Raw genomic sequence first — 18,028 nt, forward strand, 5'->3', positions numbered from 1 at the left:
TTAGAAATGTTAGCCACCTGAAAAGTATGAAAATGAAAAATATGAGCATGTACAATACTCAATACTTGGTTGGAGCTCCTTTTGCCTCAATTACTGCGTTAATGCGGCGTGGCATGGAGTCGATGAGTTTCTGGCACAGCTCAGGTGTTATGAGAGCCCAGGTTGCTCTGATAGTGGCCTTCAACTCTTCAGAGTGGACCGACACCAGCAGATGACATGGCACCCCAAACCATCACCCAACCATGCAAATTTTGCATTTCCTTTGGAAATCGAGGTCCCAGAGTCTGAAGGAAGACAGGAGAGGCACAGGATCCACGTTGCCTGAAGTCTAGTGTAAAGTTTCCACCATCACTGATGGTTTGGGGTGCCATGTCATCTGCTGGTGTCGGTCCACTCTGTTTCCTGAGATCCAGGGTCAACGCAGCCGTCTACCAGCAAGTTTTAGAGCACTTCATGCTTCCTGCTGCTGACCTGCTCTATGGAGATGGAGATTTCAAGTTCCAACAGGACTTGGCGCCTGCACACAGCGCAAAATCTACCCGTGCCTGGTTTACGGACCATGGTATTTCTGTTCTAAATTGGCCCGCCAACTCCCCTGACCTTAGCCCCATAGAAAATCTGTGGGGTATTGTGAAAAGGAAGATGCAGAATGCCAGACCCAAAAACGCAGAAGAGTTGAAGGCCACTATCAGAGCAACCTGGGCTCTCATAACACCTGAGCAGTGCCAGAAACTCATCGACTCCATGCCACGCCGCATTAACGCAGTAATTGAGGCAAAAGGAGCTCCAACCAAGTATTGAGTATTGTACATGCTCATATTTTTCATTTTCATACTTTTCAGTTGGCCAACATTTCTAAAAATCCCTTTTTTGTATTAGCCTTAAGTAATATTCTAATTTTGTGACACACGGAATTTTGGATTTTCATTTGTTGCCACTTCAAATCATCAAAATTAAATGAAATAAACATTTGAATGCATTAGTCTGTGTGCAATGAATAAATATAATGTACAAGTTACACCTTTTGAATGCAATTACTGAAATAAATCAAGTTTTTCAAAATATTCTAATTTACTGGCTTTTACCTGTATATATATATATATATATATATATATATATATATATATATATATGTATGTATGTATGTATGCATGTAAGCCGACTGCATTTTAAATAGCATATATATATATATATATATATATATATATATATATATATATATATATATTTGGCGGCATGTCGTAGTGGGTAGAGCAACCATGCCTGAAACCTGAGGGTTGCAGGTTCGCTTCCCGCCTCTTACCATCCAAAATATCGCTGCCGTTGTGTCCTTGGGTGGGACACTTCACCCTTTGCCCCCTGGTGCCACTCACACCGGTGAATTGAATGATGAACGATAGGTGGTGGTCGGAGGGGCCGTTGGCGCAAATTGCAGCCACGCTTCCGTCAGTCTACCCCAGGGCAGCTGTGGCTATGAAAGTAGCTTACCACCAACAGGTGTGAATGATTGATGGGTTCTACATGTAAAGCGACTTTGGGTACTTAGAAAAGCGCGATATAAATCCCAGGTATTATATATATATACACACACATATATATATACACACACACACATATATATATATATATATATATATATATATATATATATATATATATATATATATATATATATATATATATATATATATATATATTCCCTTCGGGGTCGCGGGGGCTATATATATATATATATATATATATATATATATATATATATATATATATATATATATATATATATATATATATATTCCCTTCGGGGTCGCGGGGGCTATATATATATATATATATACATATATATTCACGTTAATATATATATATACATATAAATATAAATGTATGTATAAATGTATAAATATACACATATACATACATACATATACATATACACAGATACATATATATATATATATATATATATATATATATATATATATATGCTATTTAAAATGCAGTCGGCTTTCGGCCCTCGACCAAATGTTTGTCGCCCAATTCGGCCCCCAAGTCAAAAAGTTTGAACACTCCTGATCTAGACCACAAGGACACGTTTTAAATGTACCGGTAGACTCAAATTATCATATTTCCCCTTTTAGGCTTTACATTTGCTTGCTTGTTTTCTTTGTGTGAGAAGTAAGAAGAGGGTATAGATGTAAAGTATGTATCTTTGTACGACACTTCTTGCCTACATTGGTATTGGAGTTCCAAACATAGATGTACTCACCCACAGGACAGGCGCCCTCGGACAGGATAAGGACTTCAGACTGCTGCTTGCAGGCATCTCTACGCAGAAAACACTCGTTCCGGTAGTTCTGATTGTTCGAGCCGCAAACCGGAGCATAGTCATTGTTGCACTGTGGAGAGGTCAAATCAGGAGTATTAGTATCAAGAGGCATGTGGAAAAATGCCGACATTTCACTAATAAATGACGGAAAAATGGCACAAAAAACAGACAAAAATCACACCCTGCATTTACGGGCCTGTTTTCTTTCGCAGTTGCACTGTTTTGACAGAGGCCCCAGACATGGAACACGCAGATCTGTTCAATCTGCTCTGCCTGAACGCGTCAATTTCTACAGCTTCTCGAAAAGTGACAGCGAGCAATCGCGGCATCAGAAAACTGCCCACTCTCAGACTTGACATGACAAGGCGGCGTTGCAGCTGCCAAGCAAACCAGTTCTGCTGCGTCCTCAAGTGTAACCTTAGCGGAACTAAGACCAACACAAACCGTTTTCTGAAAAACCGATAAATCCTTATTTTATATAGTAAGGACCTCGGCCAGGGGTGTCAAACGTATGGATGAGTTTGCTAAGTATAAAAATGAGCCAATTTTTTCTAATAAAATAAACTGCTGTTCCAAATGTGTCCACTAGATGTCACAATCAAGCACTTAGGCATGGAGACTGTTTCTACAAACATTTATGAATGGGCCTCTCAGTGATTTCCAGCGTGGAACTGTCATAGGATGCCACCTGTGCAACAAATCCAGTCGTGAAATTTCCTCGCTCCTAAATATTCCAAAGTCAACTTTATTATACAAAAAGTGAAGAGTTTGGGAACAACAGCAAGTCAGCCACCGAGTGGTAAGCCACATAAACTGACAGAGAGGGGTCAGCGAATGGACTTTCTGCACAGTCAGTTGCTACAAAGCTCCAAACTTCATGTGACCTTCCAATTAGCCCACGTACAGTACGCAGAGAACGTCATGGAATGGGTTTCCATGGCCGTGCAGCTGCATCTAAGCCATACATCACCAAGTCCAATGCAAAGCGTGGGATGCAGTGGTGTAAAGCACGTCACCACTGGACTCTAGAACAGTGGAGACGCCTTCTCTGGAGTCATGAATCACGCTTTTCCATCTGGCAATCTGATGGACCAGTCTGGGTTTGGAGGTTACCGGGAGAACGGTACATTTCGGATTGCATTGTGCCGAGTGTGAAATTTGGTGGAGGAGGAATTATGGTGTGGGGTTGTTTTTCCAGGAGTTGGGCTTGGCCCCTTAGTTCCAGTGAAAAGATGTATGAATGCTCCAGGACACCAAAATATTTTGGACAATTCCATGGGATGGCACTTCAAATTCATATGTGAGTAAAGGCAGGTGGCCAAATACTTTTGGCAATATAGTGTATGTAAAAAAAATAAATAAACCCCATGTTAGTGCACCAGTCAAGGAAAATGAGCAAACTACATAAATAACATCCTGTAATTTGATTTTGATATTATTTTTATATCTTGATGAATTGAAAATTAACACCAATGAGTTGACTGATGAACAATATCACATAATTTATTCAGAAAGTATAAATAACGACAAATAAAGATAGAATACTACTAACCGCAATATGTAAGTGTAGAAAAAAACAACAACATTATTATGATTTGTACAATTTTAGAATGTGCTTGTTCTTTTTTTAAACAAATAAAAACAATCTCAAGTTGTCTTTATTTTTAAGTTATCGTGCCATGATTTTACCAGTCCGGCTCACTTAGAAGTACATTTTTCTCTGTGTGGCCCCCGATCTAAAATGAGTTTGACACCCCTGACCTGGGCGGTATAGCTCGGTTGGTAGAGTGGCCGTGCCAGCAACTTGAGGGTTGCAGGTTCGATTCCCGCTTCCGCCATCCTAGTCACTACCGTTGTGTCCTTGGACAAGACACTTTACCCACCTGCTCCCAGTGCCACCCACACTGGTTTAAATGTAACTTAGATATTGGGTTTCACTATGTAAAAGCGCTTTGAGTCACTAGAGAAAAGCGCTATATAAATATAATTCACTTCACTTCGGCAAAATGTGATAGAATGTTCTCTACTATTGTTTCTCAATTATTTTGACAGGTTTTTTTTTCACACGTACCCTCAAGTGAACGTTTATTGTTCTGTATGTGTCGAGATATACACTAATACGCTATAGCAGGGGTGTCCAAAGTGTACCAATGGGGCAATTTGTGGCCCGCAGCTTGAGTTTTGTTGTTAAAAAAAAAAAAAACTTGTAAAAATGTAAGAAAAAAGAGCAAAACAACATAATGTTTTGAGAAAAAAAAAGCTACAAATTTCATACATAGTATTTTTTTAATGCTACAAACAGATTATATGTCAAAACTTTGTGCCAGCTTTGTGTTGTAAGTGAAAATTTGCATTATTATTAGTTATTAGTATCAACATTTCAGCTTTTTCTCATTACGTTACATCTTCTTGCTCTTTTTTCTTATTTATTTATTTTTCAGACAAATGTTGGGAGCCAACAAAACCCTGCACTATTGACACCGCTTAAATAACCATATTTAGTACACTTTGTCACAAGCATTTTTTTATTTTTTTTGACAAAATAAAACAAATATCAATATGCATATTTTGACTTTTTGTAAAGTGGCCCTTGATAAAAAAAAAAAAAACAAACAAAAAAAAAAACGACACCTCTATACATCACAGTGACCGCCCAGTCTCCTCACTATTTGAGAAGCACTGTCCTAGAGAAACCATGTTATTGTGCAATACTCATTCAGATCTTATACCTAGAATATACATTAATTAACTCCTGTATTAGTCAGACTGTACACATACCACATTAAGGACAAATAATGGAACCATAATTAAAGAAGAACAACACCTGACGTGAGCTACTTTTCTGAGACAATTATTTACATCCAACTTTGTCTCACTCCATCACTTCACACATTGCATTAAAGGCCTACTGAAATGCGATTTTCTTATTTAAACGGGGATAGCAGGTCCATTTTATGCGTCATACTTGATCATTTCGCGATATTGCCATATTTTTGCTGAAAGGATTTAGTAGAGAACATCGACGATAAAGTTCGCAACTTTTGGTTGCTGATAAAAAAGCCTTGCCTGTACCGGAAGTAGCAGACGATATGCGCGTGACGTCACAGGTTGTGGAGCTCCTCACATCTGCACATTGTTTACAATCATGGCCACCAGCAGTGAGAGCGATTCGGACCGAGAAAGCGACGATTTCCCCATTAATTTGAGCGAGGATGAAAGATTTGTGGATGAGGAAAATGAGAGTGAAGGACTAGAGGGCAGTGGAAGCGATTCAGATAGAGAAGATGCTGTGAGAGGCGGGTGGGACCTGATATTCAGCTGGGAATGACTAAATCAGTAAATAAACACAAGACATATATATATATATATATACTCTATTAGCCACAACACAACCAGGCTTATATTTATTATGCCACAAATTAATCCCGCATAACAAACACCTCCCCCCTCCCGTCCATATAACCCGCCAATACAACTCAAACACCTGCACAACACACTCAATCCCACAGCCCAAAGTATCGTTCACCTCCCCAAAGTTCATACAGCACATATATTTCCCCAAAGTCCCCACAGTTACGTACGTGACATGCACATAGCGGCACGCACGTACGGGCAAGCGATCAAATGTTTGGAAGCCGCAGCTTCATGCGTACTCACGGTACCGCGGCTGCGCATCCAACTCAAAGTCCTCCTGGTAAGAGTCTCTGTTATCCCAGTTCTCCACAGGCCAATGGTAAAGCTTGACTGTCATCTTTCGGGAATGTAAACAATGAAACATCGGCTGTGTTTGTGTCAGAGGTGTGGACTCGAGTCACATGACTTGGACTCGAGTCAGACTCGAGTCATGAATTTGATGACTTTAGACTCGACTTGACAAAATGTAAAAAGACTTGTAACTCGACTTAGACTTTAACATCAATGACTTGTGACTTCACTTGGACTTGAGCCTTTTGAATTGACATGACTTGACATGACTTGCTACTTTCCCCAAAACCCAAAGATGAAAAAGTTATTCGGGAGCGCTCCGTATTTTTCATTGTGTACTTGTCTATCAGCGTTGCGTGTGTCAGCTGGTGTGGTCTCAGTACAACAGCCAATCAAATTAGACCTACTTTGTTTTCATCACACATCATTCATCCAATGAAATTGCAGGACAACCAACGAAGAAGACATGTCCAAACCACATGCCAGTGAACAAAAAATGATACCTAAAATAATTTTGTTTGGGTATAAAAATTACGAGGTGGTCAACACAAAACGGTTTGCAGTATGCAACACATGCGGTTCAAAAATTACTGATGGAGAGGCAACAACTTCCAACTTCGTCCGGCATTTGAAGTTGCACAAAGAACGGTAAGTTTTGAATGTAAGATAACGTTTATTGGCTAAGTAACGTGACTTTTATTTGCTGTGTAGTTAAATCAGTGAGGCTGTAAACTCACTGCTAACGTTATAACGTTATTGCAAACACGGGAATCTGTTGCAGTTCACTACCTTATTCATACTTTTTGTTCAGTGATTTTTTTAAGCAGGGTTACGTTAGTCAATATATCACACGTAACGTTAGACGGCGGTCAGCAGCACCGCGTATTTTAGCCACCTAAAAAAGACAAAAATAGTCAAATAAAGGTCAGTTAAAATGTATACTATATTATGAATATGTGTACCGTTTTAGCTAGCTTTCTGACATACTGTTGGTTGTTTACCTCAGTGGTCCCCAACCACCGGGCCGCGGCCCGGTACTGATCCGTGGATCGATTGGTATCGGGCCGCACAAGAAATAATTTTGTTTTATTTTCTTTTTTTAATTAAATCAACATAAAAAACACAAGATACACTTACAAGTAGTGCACCAACCCAAAACAACTCTCTCCCCCCTTTTGTTCTGGGCATTGAACATGAAGACTCTTCCTTCACTGTTCCGAGTGGCCATGAGAGTCTTGGCAGTGCCTGCCTCCAGTGCTCCAGTGGAGCGAGTTTTCAGCCATAATGGCATCATACTACGCCCCCATCGTGCACAAATGACTGACAGACTCTTGGCTAATTTGGTCTTTTGCAAATGCAATGCAGCATAGGGCCCTGACATATAAAAAGTACAACTTTTTTGTTATGTTCACGTATATGTCATGTTTTTTCAATGTTAACACTTTTGTACAAATAAGTACATTTGCACTTTATTTTTCAATGTGTTTGTTCTGTAAAGGAATGAGTTAATGTTTAAAATGACTGGTTAATAGTGCTATTATAAAGTGCAATGTCAGCACAATTTTCTTTCCTGCAATTTAAAATGCACTTGTTTTAATAAATAAATACAGCGTTTGAAAAGCATACACAATCTGTGTTAATATATTAGTCTGTGGTTAAAAGGACTTGAAAGGACTCGAAACTCAAAATGCAGGACTTAGGACTTGACTTGAGACTTTCCAGTCTTGACTTTGGACTTGACTCGGGGCTTGCCTGTTTTGACTCGGGACTTGACTCGGACTTGAGGGCAAAGACTTGAGACTTACTTGTGACTTGCAAAACAATGACTTGGTCCCACCTCTGGTTTGTGTTGCCGCAGCCGCCCGCAATACACCGCTTCCCACCTACAGCTTTCTTCTTTGCTGTTTCCATTGTTCATTGAACAAATTGCAAAAGATTCACCAAAACAGATGTCCAGAATACTGTGGAATTTTGCGATGAAAACAGACGACTTAATAGCTGGCCACCATGCTGTCCCAAAATGTCCTCTACAGTCCGTGACGTCACGTGCCGGCGTCATCATACCGAGACGTTTTCAGCAGGATATTATGCGCAAAATTTAAAATTACACTTTAGTAAGCTAACCCGGCCGTATTGGCATGTGTTGCAATGTTAAGAGTTCATCATTGATATATAAACTATCAGACTGCGTGGTCGGTAGTAGTGGGTTTCAGTAGGCCTTTAATCATGTGCTCCAAAGTCAACCGCACGACCTTCACAATAAAACCTTCTGCCTGACTGCATTGAACTAAATAATAATATTAATATATACATGAGATATACAGATATAATGAAATGAGGTGCCTTGCTTTTATATCTGTGATTGATTTGCAGTTATACCTGCCTTCTTTAATCCCCATTTTCCAGGTGTCCCTAACTTTTTAAATATTGTCCCAGGCGAGTCGGGCTTTTATGAACATGAAAACTCTTTAGTCTTAATGACGGTTGATTGGGATAGTCAAGAAATCTGAAAGGAAAAAGAAACTAATTTATAGCTGGTTTTATCTTCTCTGAGCTTTTTACGATGTTCATTTTCACTTCCAAGTCATGAAAAAGTTAACTGAAAAGTAGCCTTACCGTAATCTCCTCAGTGTATATGTTCAATTAAGTAAGCGAGAGCTCTGATTACTGTGGTTCTGAAGCAATCTCTTGTTAATGGCACATTTAGCTGTTTTATTATGGTGGTTGATCAATGTTAATATGTATTTAAAGTCTTTAGAAAAATATACATATATCGTATTTTCGGGGATATAGAGCACATCCACTCAATTTTAGAAGAAAATACATATTTTTACATGTAATAGCCGCACCAGGCTATAAGCTGCAGATATATGAACGATTTTATAAATGTTTATTTACAAACTGTACTTTAATTCTTTCCAAACGGTGCCTGCCACGTGGCAGTAAAACGGCTGATCGGACAAAACAGAAGCTGCAGTCAACTAAACTGACTCAATAACTCCACGGTGATGTTATGGGGAATTTACAAAAACTGAAACAGTACAAAAAATAATGCCATTGTAAGTTAATAATACTAACACAGACACTCGTAAACGTGTTAGCATTTTTGCTAATGCTACAAATATACTTTTAATATACTCCCACATACATCACACATGGGATGGTTTCCATCCATCCATCCATTTTCTACCGCTTGTCCCTTTTGGGGTCGCGGGGGGTGCTCTGTATTCAACTATGTGTTGAATACAGAGATGTCCGATAATATCGGACTGCCGATATTATCGGCCGATAAATGCTTTAAAATGTAATATCGGAAATAATCGGTATCGGTTTCAAAAAGTAACATTTATGACTTTTTAAAACTCCGCTGTACAGAGTGGTACACAGACGTAGGAAGAACTATAGAGCAGTTGCGTCTCCCAGTCTTGCCAACCCTCCCGATTTTCCCGGGAGACTCCCGAATTTCAGTGCCCCTCCTGGGGCAACCATTCTCCCGAATTTGTCCCGATTTCCACCCTGAAGACAATATTGGGGGCGTCACACTGAGGGTGGCCGTCTAAACAACTTTAACACTGTTACAAATATGCGCCACACTGTGAACCCACACCAAACAAGAATGACAAACACATTTCGGGAGAACATCCGCACCGTAACACAACATAAACACAACAGAACAAATACCCACAACCCCTTGCAGGACTAACTCTTCCGGGACGCTACCCCCCACACCTCAACCCTGCCTCACCCAACCTCCTCATGCTCTCTCAGGGAGAGCATGTCCCAAATTCCAAGCTGCTGTTTTGAGGCATGTTAAAAAAAAATAATGCACTTTGTGACTTCATTAATAAATATGGCAGTGCCATGTTGGCATTTTTTTCCATAACTTGAGTTGATTTATTTTGGAAAACCTTGTTACATTGTTTAAGTATATGTATATATATATATATATATATATATATATATATATATATATATATATATATATATATATATATATATATATATATCATATGTAGAATATATATATAAATATATTCTACATATACTATATGTATATTTATATATATATGTGTATATATATGTATATATATATATATATACATATACATATATATATATATACATATACATATACATATATATATATATATATATATATATATATATATATATATATATATAGTAAATGTAAAATATATTTATATTATTTATATATTATATATTATATATATTATATTATTTATTATTATTACTGTCTATTGTGAGCGAACTGTGGTGCTGAATTTCCCCCAGGGATCAATAAAGTACTTTCTATTCTATTCTATTCTAATACATCCAGCGGTGCATCACAACAAAATTAGGCATAATAATGTGTTAATTCTACGACTGTATATATCGGTATCGGTTGATATCGGAATCGGTAATTAAGAGTTGGACAATATCGGAATATCGGATATCGGCAAAAAAGCCATTATCGGTCATCTTTAGTTGAATACAAAAACATTGTGGCCGTTAGCAAAGAAAAAAGTCATAAATTACCTGCACCGTTTTATAAGCCGCAGGGTACAAAGTGTTGAAAAAAATTAGAGGCTTATAGTTCGGAAAATACCGCGTACAAATAAATACATAAAACATAATCAAAAAGTATAATCAGCCCAAAAAAATTCACAAACCCCCTGCAGTACCTCCCTCTGCCCCCTTGTTGGTTATCGCCGTCACGACAGTTTGAAGTCATGTAACATGCGATAGGAAACGATCGGTCTACTTTTCCATTTTCCTCACATAGGCTGTGTGGAGAACTTAAGATATTTCAAATGATTGATGACACTATTCTGCATTGTTTTATTTTCTCCATTCTATATGTGGGTGGATACTTCGTGTAGGCGAGATAGTCATATGATGTGATACTGATCTGACACCGGAACAATGAATGAATAAAACATATGATAATTTAGTTGAATAATATTGCAGTCTGTTTCACAGGATTAGAACGGTTATCTGAGGTTTGAAGAGAAAAATATAACTTCATGGTCACAGGCCGTGACATGATTAAATGTAAACGCACTAAAGAATATCGCGGTCTCTTTGGCTGCGACGTCATGGGGACGGAAGGCTTACTGGAGGGTTCCCACTGGATTGAGGATCTGGATTCTCTTTGTCTTCACTTGTGGGTCCTTTAACTCTCTGATGTACTGACCTGGAATCCGTTATCGGTCGGACACATTTTAACAAAAGGTGCAGCTGGCAAGATGTGGAGCAATGATATTACACGCCTACCCTAGTCCAAAATATTAGTCACTTTGAACATTTTTCCACGGAATGATAGAACATAATCTGTTTCAAAAGGCATGTCGCAACCTAGTTTCCTCCCATTTTGGTTTGTTTTCATAATAAAATGTCTCGCGTGAGTCATTGTGGTTTCTTATCTGCTCTCCACAGGCCGAAACTGTCAACCAATCCTCTCCATGCTGGGAATATACTCTTATAGACTACATTAGCGATGATCATATTAATCTCGTACTTAGATATTTCGAAGATTTCAGCAAAATCTTCCACCGTCACAACTTTAGGAAGTCAACTTGCCGGTTTTCCAGCTATTTTTCTGGAAAAAGTGCAACATTTTTGATGTCAAATTGTGTATCTGAAAGCATTGGCGTTGTTAGGCCTATTTTAGGGGGGGCTCATTCTTAAGCCCCCCTAAATAATTTGGTGTTATATATATTTTTTTTTAATTTTTTTTTACAAATACATATTCATTATAAAGTGGCCCGAATATGAGTTTAAATAAATAATCATATAACCTGTTATTATTCACTCAGTTTCCCCTCACTTCGTAGCGTAAGGTAGAGAGCCCCTTTAGTGCGTCGGTGTCCAATCCATTCCACTTGTTCATATAGAAAATGTCCACATCACTCAAATTCCAGTCTGCAATTTCTCTGCGACCTTGCTTGCGGTCCTGCAGGTGTACGAAGCACAATATCTTCCTTTACAATGAGTGAAGCTGCACGAAACCTTGTGTGTGCAATTGTAAATAATTTAGTTTTTAAGTTTTGTGTTGCTTGTAGAATCTATATAAAGTAATGTACATTAGCCTATTGTTAAAATAATGGAAAAAAAACCATCATTAAATATATTTGTTTTATTGTATTGTTACATTAATAGCTGTTGTATTATTATAGGATGGCTTGTTAAACATTTCATAGGATTTTCAGAGGGAGGAAAAACCAAGACATTTAATATAAAATGTAAAATGAATAAATACATAAAAAGAAAAAGAAAAAAAATGGTTAAAAGCCATCGTCCCGGGGAGCATTTCATTTCGTCCCGTGCATTTTTTTAAAATAATAATAATAACAATGAATAATTTCTAAGTCTTTGTTAGCCGTTTGTGAAGTTTTGTGCTTGTGCGTAACGTTCGCTCGCATTCTGTGCATCTCCTGGGGGCTAAGCCCCCCCTGTCCTTAAAAGCTAGTGACGCCCCTGTCTGAAAGGCTGCCATGGGAGGATGTTTTGTTTTCTGTGACCCTAAAGACCTATACTTCACAGTCTGTTTCGTGAACAAAACAGTTCATTGCGGATGCTCCAATATTTATCCTATTATATCCAATAGGTCTTTACTGTTTGCTGATAACCGTGAGAATGTTCCGGTTGGGGTGGCCGAGAGTGGAGTCGGCTCTCTTGGTTGCTTTGTTGGGTCTGCTCCTTGTCTCTGGCCATGCTCCCCCAACCCCAGCAGACGATGGCGTGGAAAACCGCAGAGGCCACCACAGTGTATATCCATCCATTTTCTACCGCTTATTCCCTTTGGGGTCGCGAGGGGCGCTGGAGCCTATCTCAGCTACAATCGGGCGGAAGGCGGGGTACACCTTGTCCGTCGCCACCTCATCGCAGGGCCAACACAGTTTTTATTTTTTATTTATTTATTTTTTTGTAGCTGTATGTAGAAATGGCTGGTTGCATCAGCTATGCTCTTTTAATGTATGTAATGTCCTTTGTGTTCTTTGATGCTTATGTGTGCTATGGCTATGAGGTTTTTCCCCCATGGCCTCAGTCTGGACCCCCTCTCCAGGGGCCCAGGCTTAGACGGAATATTTGTTTTTCTACCCCCCGCCCAGCGTTTACTTGTTTCTCACCTATTTCGTAAGGGCCGCCAGAAGTTGGCAGACCCGTTAGCGATCCTGTTCTGTCTCCTTGTAATGTTTTTCTGCTCTTGAATGGGATTGTGTCATGAAAATCTTAATTTCCCCTTGGGGATGAACAAAGTATTTCTATTTGTGACAGGTACCGAATTCTGTACTTTTATTAGGTAACTTTGCCCTAAAACTTGCTGGTAGACGGCTGTGTTGACCCTGGATCTCAGGAAACAGAGTGGACCGACACCAGCAGATGACATGGCACCCCAAACCATCACTGATGGTGGAAACTTTACACTAGACTTCAGGCAACGTGGATCCTGTGCCTCTCCTGTCTTCCTCCAGACTCTGGGACCTCGATTTCCAAAGGAAATGCAAAATTTGCTTTCGTCAGAAAACATGACTTTGGACCACTCAGCAGCAGTCCAGCTGGTGTCGGTCCACTCTGTTTCCTGAGATCCAGGGTCAACGCAGCCGTCTACCAGCAAGTTTTAGAGCACTTCATGCTTCCTGCTGCTGACCTGCTCTATGGAGATGGAGATTTCAAGTTCCAACAGGACTTGGCGCCTGCACACAGCGCAAAATCTACCCGTGCCTGGTTTACGGACCATGGTATTTCTGTTCTAAATTGGCCCGCCAACTCCCCTGACCTTAGCCCCATAGAAAATCTGTGGGGTATTGTGAAAAGGAAGATGCAGAATGCCAGACCCAAAAACGCAGAAGAGTTGAAGGCCACTATCAGAGCAACCTGGGCTCTCATAACACCTGAGCAGTGCCAGAAACTCATCGACTCCATGCCACTCCGCATTAACGCAGTAATTGAGGCAAAAGGAGCTCCAACCAAGTATTGAGTATTGTACATGCTCATATTTTTCATTTTCATACTTTTCAGTTGGCCAACATTTCTAAAAATCCCTTTTTTGTATTAGCCTTACACAATATTCTAATTTTGTGACACACGGAATTTTGGATTTTCATTTGTTGCCACTTCAAATCATCAAAATTAAATGAAATAAACATTTGAATGCATCAGTCTGTGTGCAATGAATAAATATAATGTACAAGTTACACCTTTTGAATGCAATTACTGAAATAAATCAAGTTTTTCAAAATATTCTAATTTACTGGCTTTTACCTGTATGTATTTGAACAACAAATATTGTAACTGTATGAATAGGGGGCAGATATTGTAAGTAGAGATGTCCGATTATGGCGTTTTTGCCGATATCCGATATTCCGATATTGTCCAACTCTTACATACCGATTCCGATATCAACCGATACCGATATATACAGTCGTGGACTTAACACATTATTATGCCTAATTTTGTTGTGATGCCCCGCTGGATGCATTAAACAATGTAACAAGGTTTTCCAAAATAAATCAACTCAAGTTATGAAAAAAAAATGCCAATATGGCACTGCCATATTTATTATTGAAGTCACAAAGTGCATTATTTCCAGCAGCTTGGAATTTGGGACATGCTCTCCCTGAGAGAGCATGAGGAGGTTGAGGTGGGCGGGGTTGTGGGGGGGCGGGGTTGAGTTGGGGGTCGGGGGGGGGGCGTATATTGTAGCGTCCCGGAAGAGTTAGTGCTGCAAGGGATTCTGGGTATTTGTTCTGTTGTGTTTATGTTGTTATGTTCTCCCGAAATGTGTTTGTCATTCTTGTTTGGTGTGGGTTCACAGTGTGGCGCATATTTGTAACAGTGTTAAAGTTGTTTATACGGCCACCCTAAGTGTGACCTGTATGGCTGTTGACCAAGTATGGCTTGCATTCACTTGTGTGTGTGTGAAAAGCCGTAGATATTATGTGACTGGGCCGGCACGCAAAGGCAGTGCCTTTAAGGTTTATTGGCGCTGTGTACTTCTCCCTACGTCCGTGTACACAGAGGCGTTTTAAGAAGTCATACATTTTACTTTTTGAAAAATTATACCGATAATTTCCGATATTACATTTTAAAGCATTTATCGGCCGATAATATCGGCAGTCCGATATTATCGGACATCTCTAGTTAATATTAATTATTTCTTCAACCTGGTACGCCAAGCAAAATGTTCATACAGTGAAGCAGAGTTCCCCATAACAATCAATGTCAACATTGATTATCCAACATGGGGAAAAAACTCTATATCTATTAAAGTGCAATTTTGCTAATAGCGATTGAGAGTGCATTTTATATCTACATTTGTTTTCTTATTTTGGGTAATTAAAAGTCATTGACCTTTCACTTACAATGGTAAAAAAATACCAAATACCAAAAAATGTGTTGCGTTTGAAGGAGTTAATTGAATTATTATTATTATTGTTATATTTGATTATTGCCTAATTTGGCCTTAAAATAATGCTGACAGTAATATTGTTTATCTGCAAGAATTTGCGGGACAATATATTGTCCAGCAAAATGTTTTACAGTGGAACCTCGATTTACGAAATTACCGTATTTTACGGACCATAAAGCGCACCGGATTGTAAGGCGCACTGCCGAAGAATGGTCTATTTTAGAATTTGTTTTCATATATAAGGCGCACCGGATTATAAGGTGCATTAAAGGAGTCATATATATATATTTTTTTTCTAAATGGAAAATACTTCCTTGTGGTCTACATAACATGTAATGGTAGTTCTTTGGTCAAAATGTTGCATAGATTATGTTTTACAGACCATCTTCAAGCCGCTTTATGACAGTCGCTTCCAGATGCGCCGTTTTGTGGGCGGTCTTATTTACGTGGCTCACCTTCGGCAGCGTCTTCTCCCCCGTCATCTTTATTTCACCATTTATTTTAACAAAAAAATCTTAGGGTACATTAAACATATGTTTCTTATTGCAAGTTTGTCCTTAAAAGAAAAATATTCTCGTATGTTCACTATTTTATTCATTAGCAAGTAAGCAAACAAAGGCTCCTGATTTAAAAAGTAAAACTTACAATTAGAGATGTCCGATAATATCGGACTGCCGATATTATCGGACATCTCTAATTGTAAGTTTTACTTTTTCATTATTTATTTTAATACCCCAAAAGGGATCAGCGGTAGAAAATGGATGGACGGATGTCAATAGTTGTTTTGTTTCACCTTAAATGAATTAGAGATGACATCTCTAATTGTAAGTTTTACTTTTTCATTATTTATTCTAATTTTAATTTTATCTATTTCACGCCTCCACCCAACTCGGCATGATAAAAAGTATAATTTGACCATACAATTGGTATAAGTACACCTCCGCATAACATTTTTTTCTTATTTCCATTAACCAGGATAAGCCACAACTCACATGGATATACAGTATGACCACAGGGATTAAAATGACCTACGGTAGGGCAGGGATTCATATGGGCCCGTTCCTGGATGGGTCTCGCGTGAGAGGAAGAGAGTGGGTTAAATATTTTTGCCATGCAGTTTGCTGAAAACGATGGAAAGTGCCGCTCTACACGGCAACAATGGCTGGAATCGCTACAAAACACATTTTAAGATACTCAACACTGCCCTCCGGTGGCGAAAGTGGATGGTAAACACTCCCTCCCGCTACTTCATGCTCGAAAGGTAAAACTATTTCACGTCTCCACCCAATTCGACACTATAAAAAGTATAATTTGACTATACAATTGGTATAAGTACACCTCTGCATACAATTTTTTTCTCATTAACATTAGCCAGGATAAGCCACGATTCACATGGATATACAGTATGACCACAGTGATTTAAAATGACCTACGGTAGGGTAGGGATTCATATGGCCCCGTTCCTGGGTAGGTCTCGCGCGAGAGAAAGAGAGTGGGTTAAATAGTTTTGCAATGCAGTCTGCTGAAAATGATGGAAAGTGCTACTCTACATAGCATCGGACGCTGTGATCAAAGTTGGAATCGCTACAAAACACATTTTAAGATACTCAACACTGCCGTCCGGTGGTGAAAGTGGATAGTGCACGCCCCCTTACTCTACTTAATTTTCAAAAAGGTAAAACTATTTAACACCTCCACCCAACTCGACACTAAAAAAAGTACAATTTGACTATACAATTGGTATAAGTACACCTCCGCATACATTTTTTTTGTTCTTACCATTAGAGAAAATAATACAAATAATTACTTTATTAATATTGTTGTTAGTTTGTGACATAAATTATTTAAAGTGCATCAATTTTCCTTAAAAAAAAAAAAAAAAAGTCATATATACCCCAATTGGGATAAAAATGTCAATAGTTGTTTTGTTTCACCTTAAATGAAACCTCAACACAAAAGCCGCAACATTGCGTAGCCACGCACACGACTACGAAAGGGAAAGGCAAACATGAGCGTTGGTCCAGGAGCCCGGGAGCATTCATAACGATCAATTGTGGGCGCTGTTTCCAAATAGCACGAGAGTACAAAAAAGGCGAGATGAAATGCACACAAAAGACACTAAAGGAGTAGGAGGAGTGGAGGGAGGGAAAGTGCAACTGCACACTTGCGTTTGATCAAAGCCACTTGGACGCGGGAAAGAAGGAGGCTGCAGGGAAGACAGACGGGAAGAAAAAAAAAAAAATGCTCAGCAAAATTGGACTGCGGGGGGGGGGGGAGCGAAGTCGTAGGGAAGCGATGCAATGAAGACTGAGAAGGTTGATGAAAGTAGCAGGAAATACAAAAAAAAAAAAAAGACGCACGAGCCCAGAAAGAGAAAGCGAAAGATCTTTCCCAACAAACTTGGCACGATAATAAAAAAAAAACAACAAAAAAAACATCACAAGGCCCGAGGCAGACAGGGAAACCAAAACAGCAACAGAGCATGGTGGAGCAGAAGAGAACAAGAAGAAGAAATGGGGCCACAGACCAAAAGGAGGGAAAGAGAGACCAAATCCGATAGAAGGAGAGAAAAAAAAAAAAAACGC

The 18,028-nt window shown here is 39.1% G+C and overlaps 1 protein-coding gene across 2 annotated transcripts in view; it reads right to left on the reverse strand.

The window, feature by feature from the left end:
* LOC133574376 (tomoregulin-2-like) overlaps nucleotides 1-18,028 on the reverse strand; it is a 381,317-nt gene that overhangs the window by 193,533 nt on the left and 169,756 nt on the right. For both annotated transcript variants that reach the window (XM_061926544.2, XM_061926545.2), the window contains exon 3: nucleotides 2,264-2,393. In XM_061926544.2, coding sequence (XP_061782528.1) covers nucleotides 2,264-2,393 — 130 coding nt within the window. The remainder of the gene's footprint in view (nucleotides 1-2,263; nucleotides 2,394-18,028) is intronic.

Source organism: Nerophis lumbriciformis, linkage group LG31 (assembly GCF_033978685.3).
Source record: "Nerophis lumbriciformis linkage group LG31, RoL_Nlum_v2.1, whole genome shotgun sequence".
NCBI lineage: Eukaryota > Metazoa > Chordata > Actinopteri > Syngnathiformes > Syngnathidae > Nerophis > Nerophis lumbriciformis.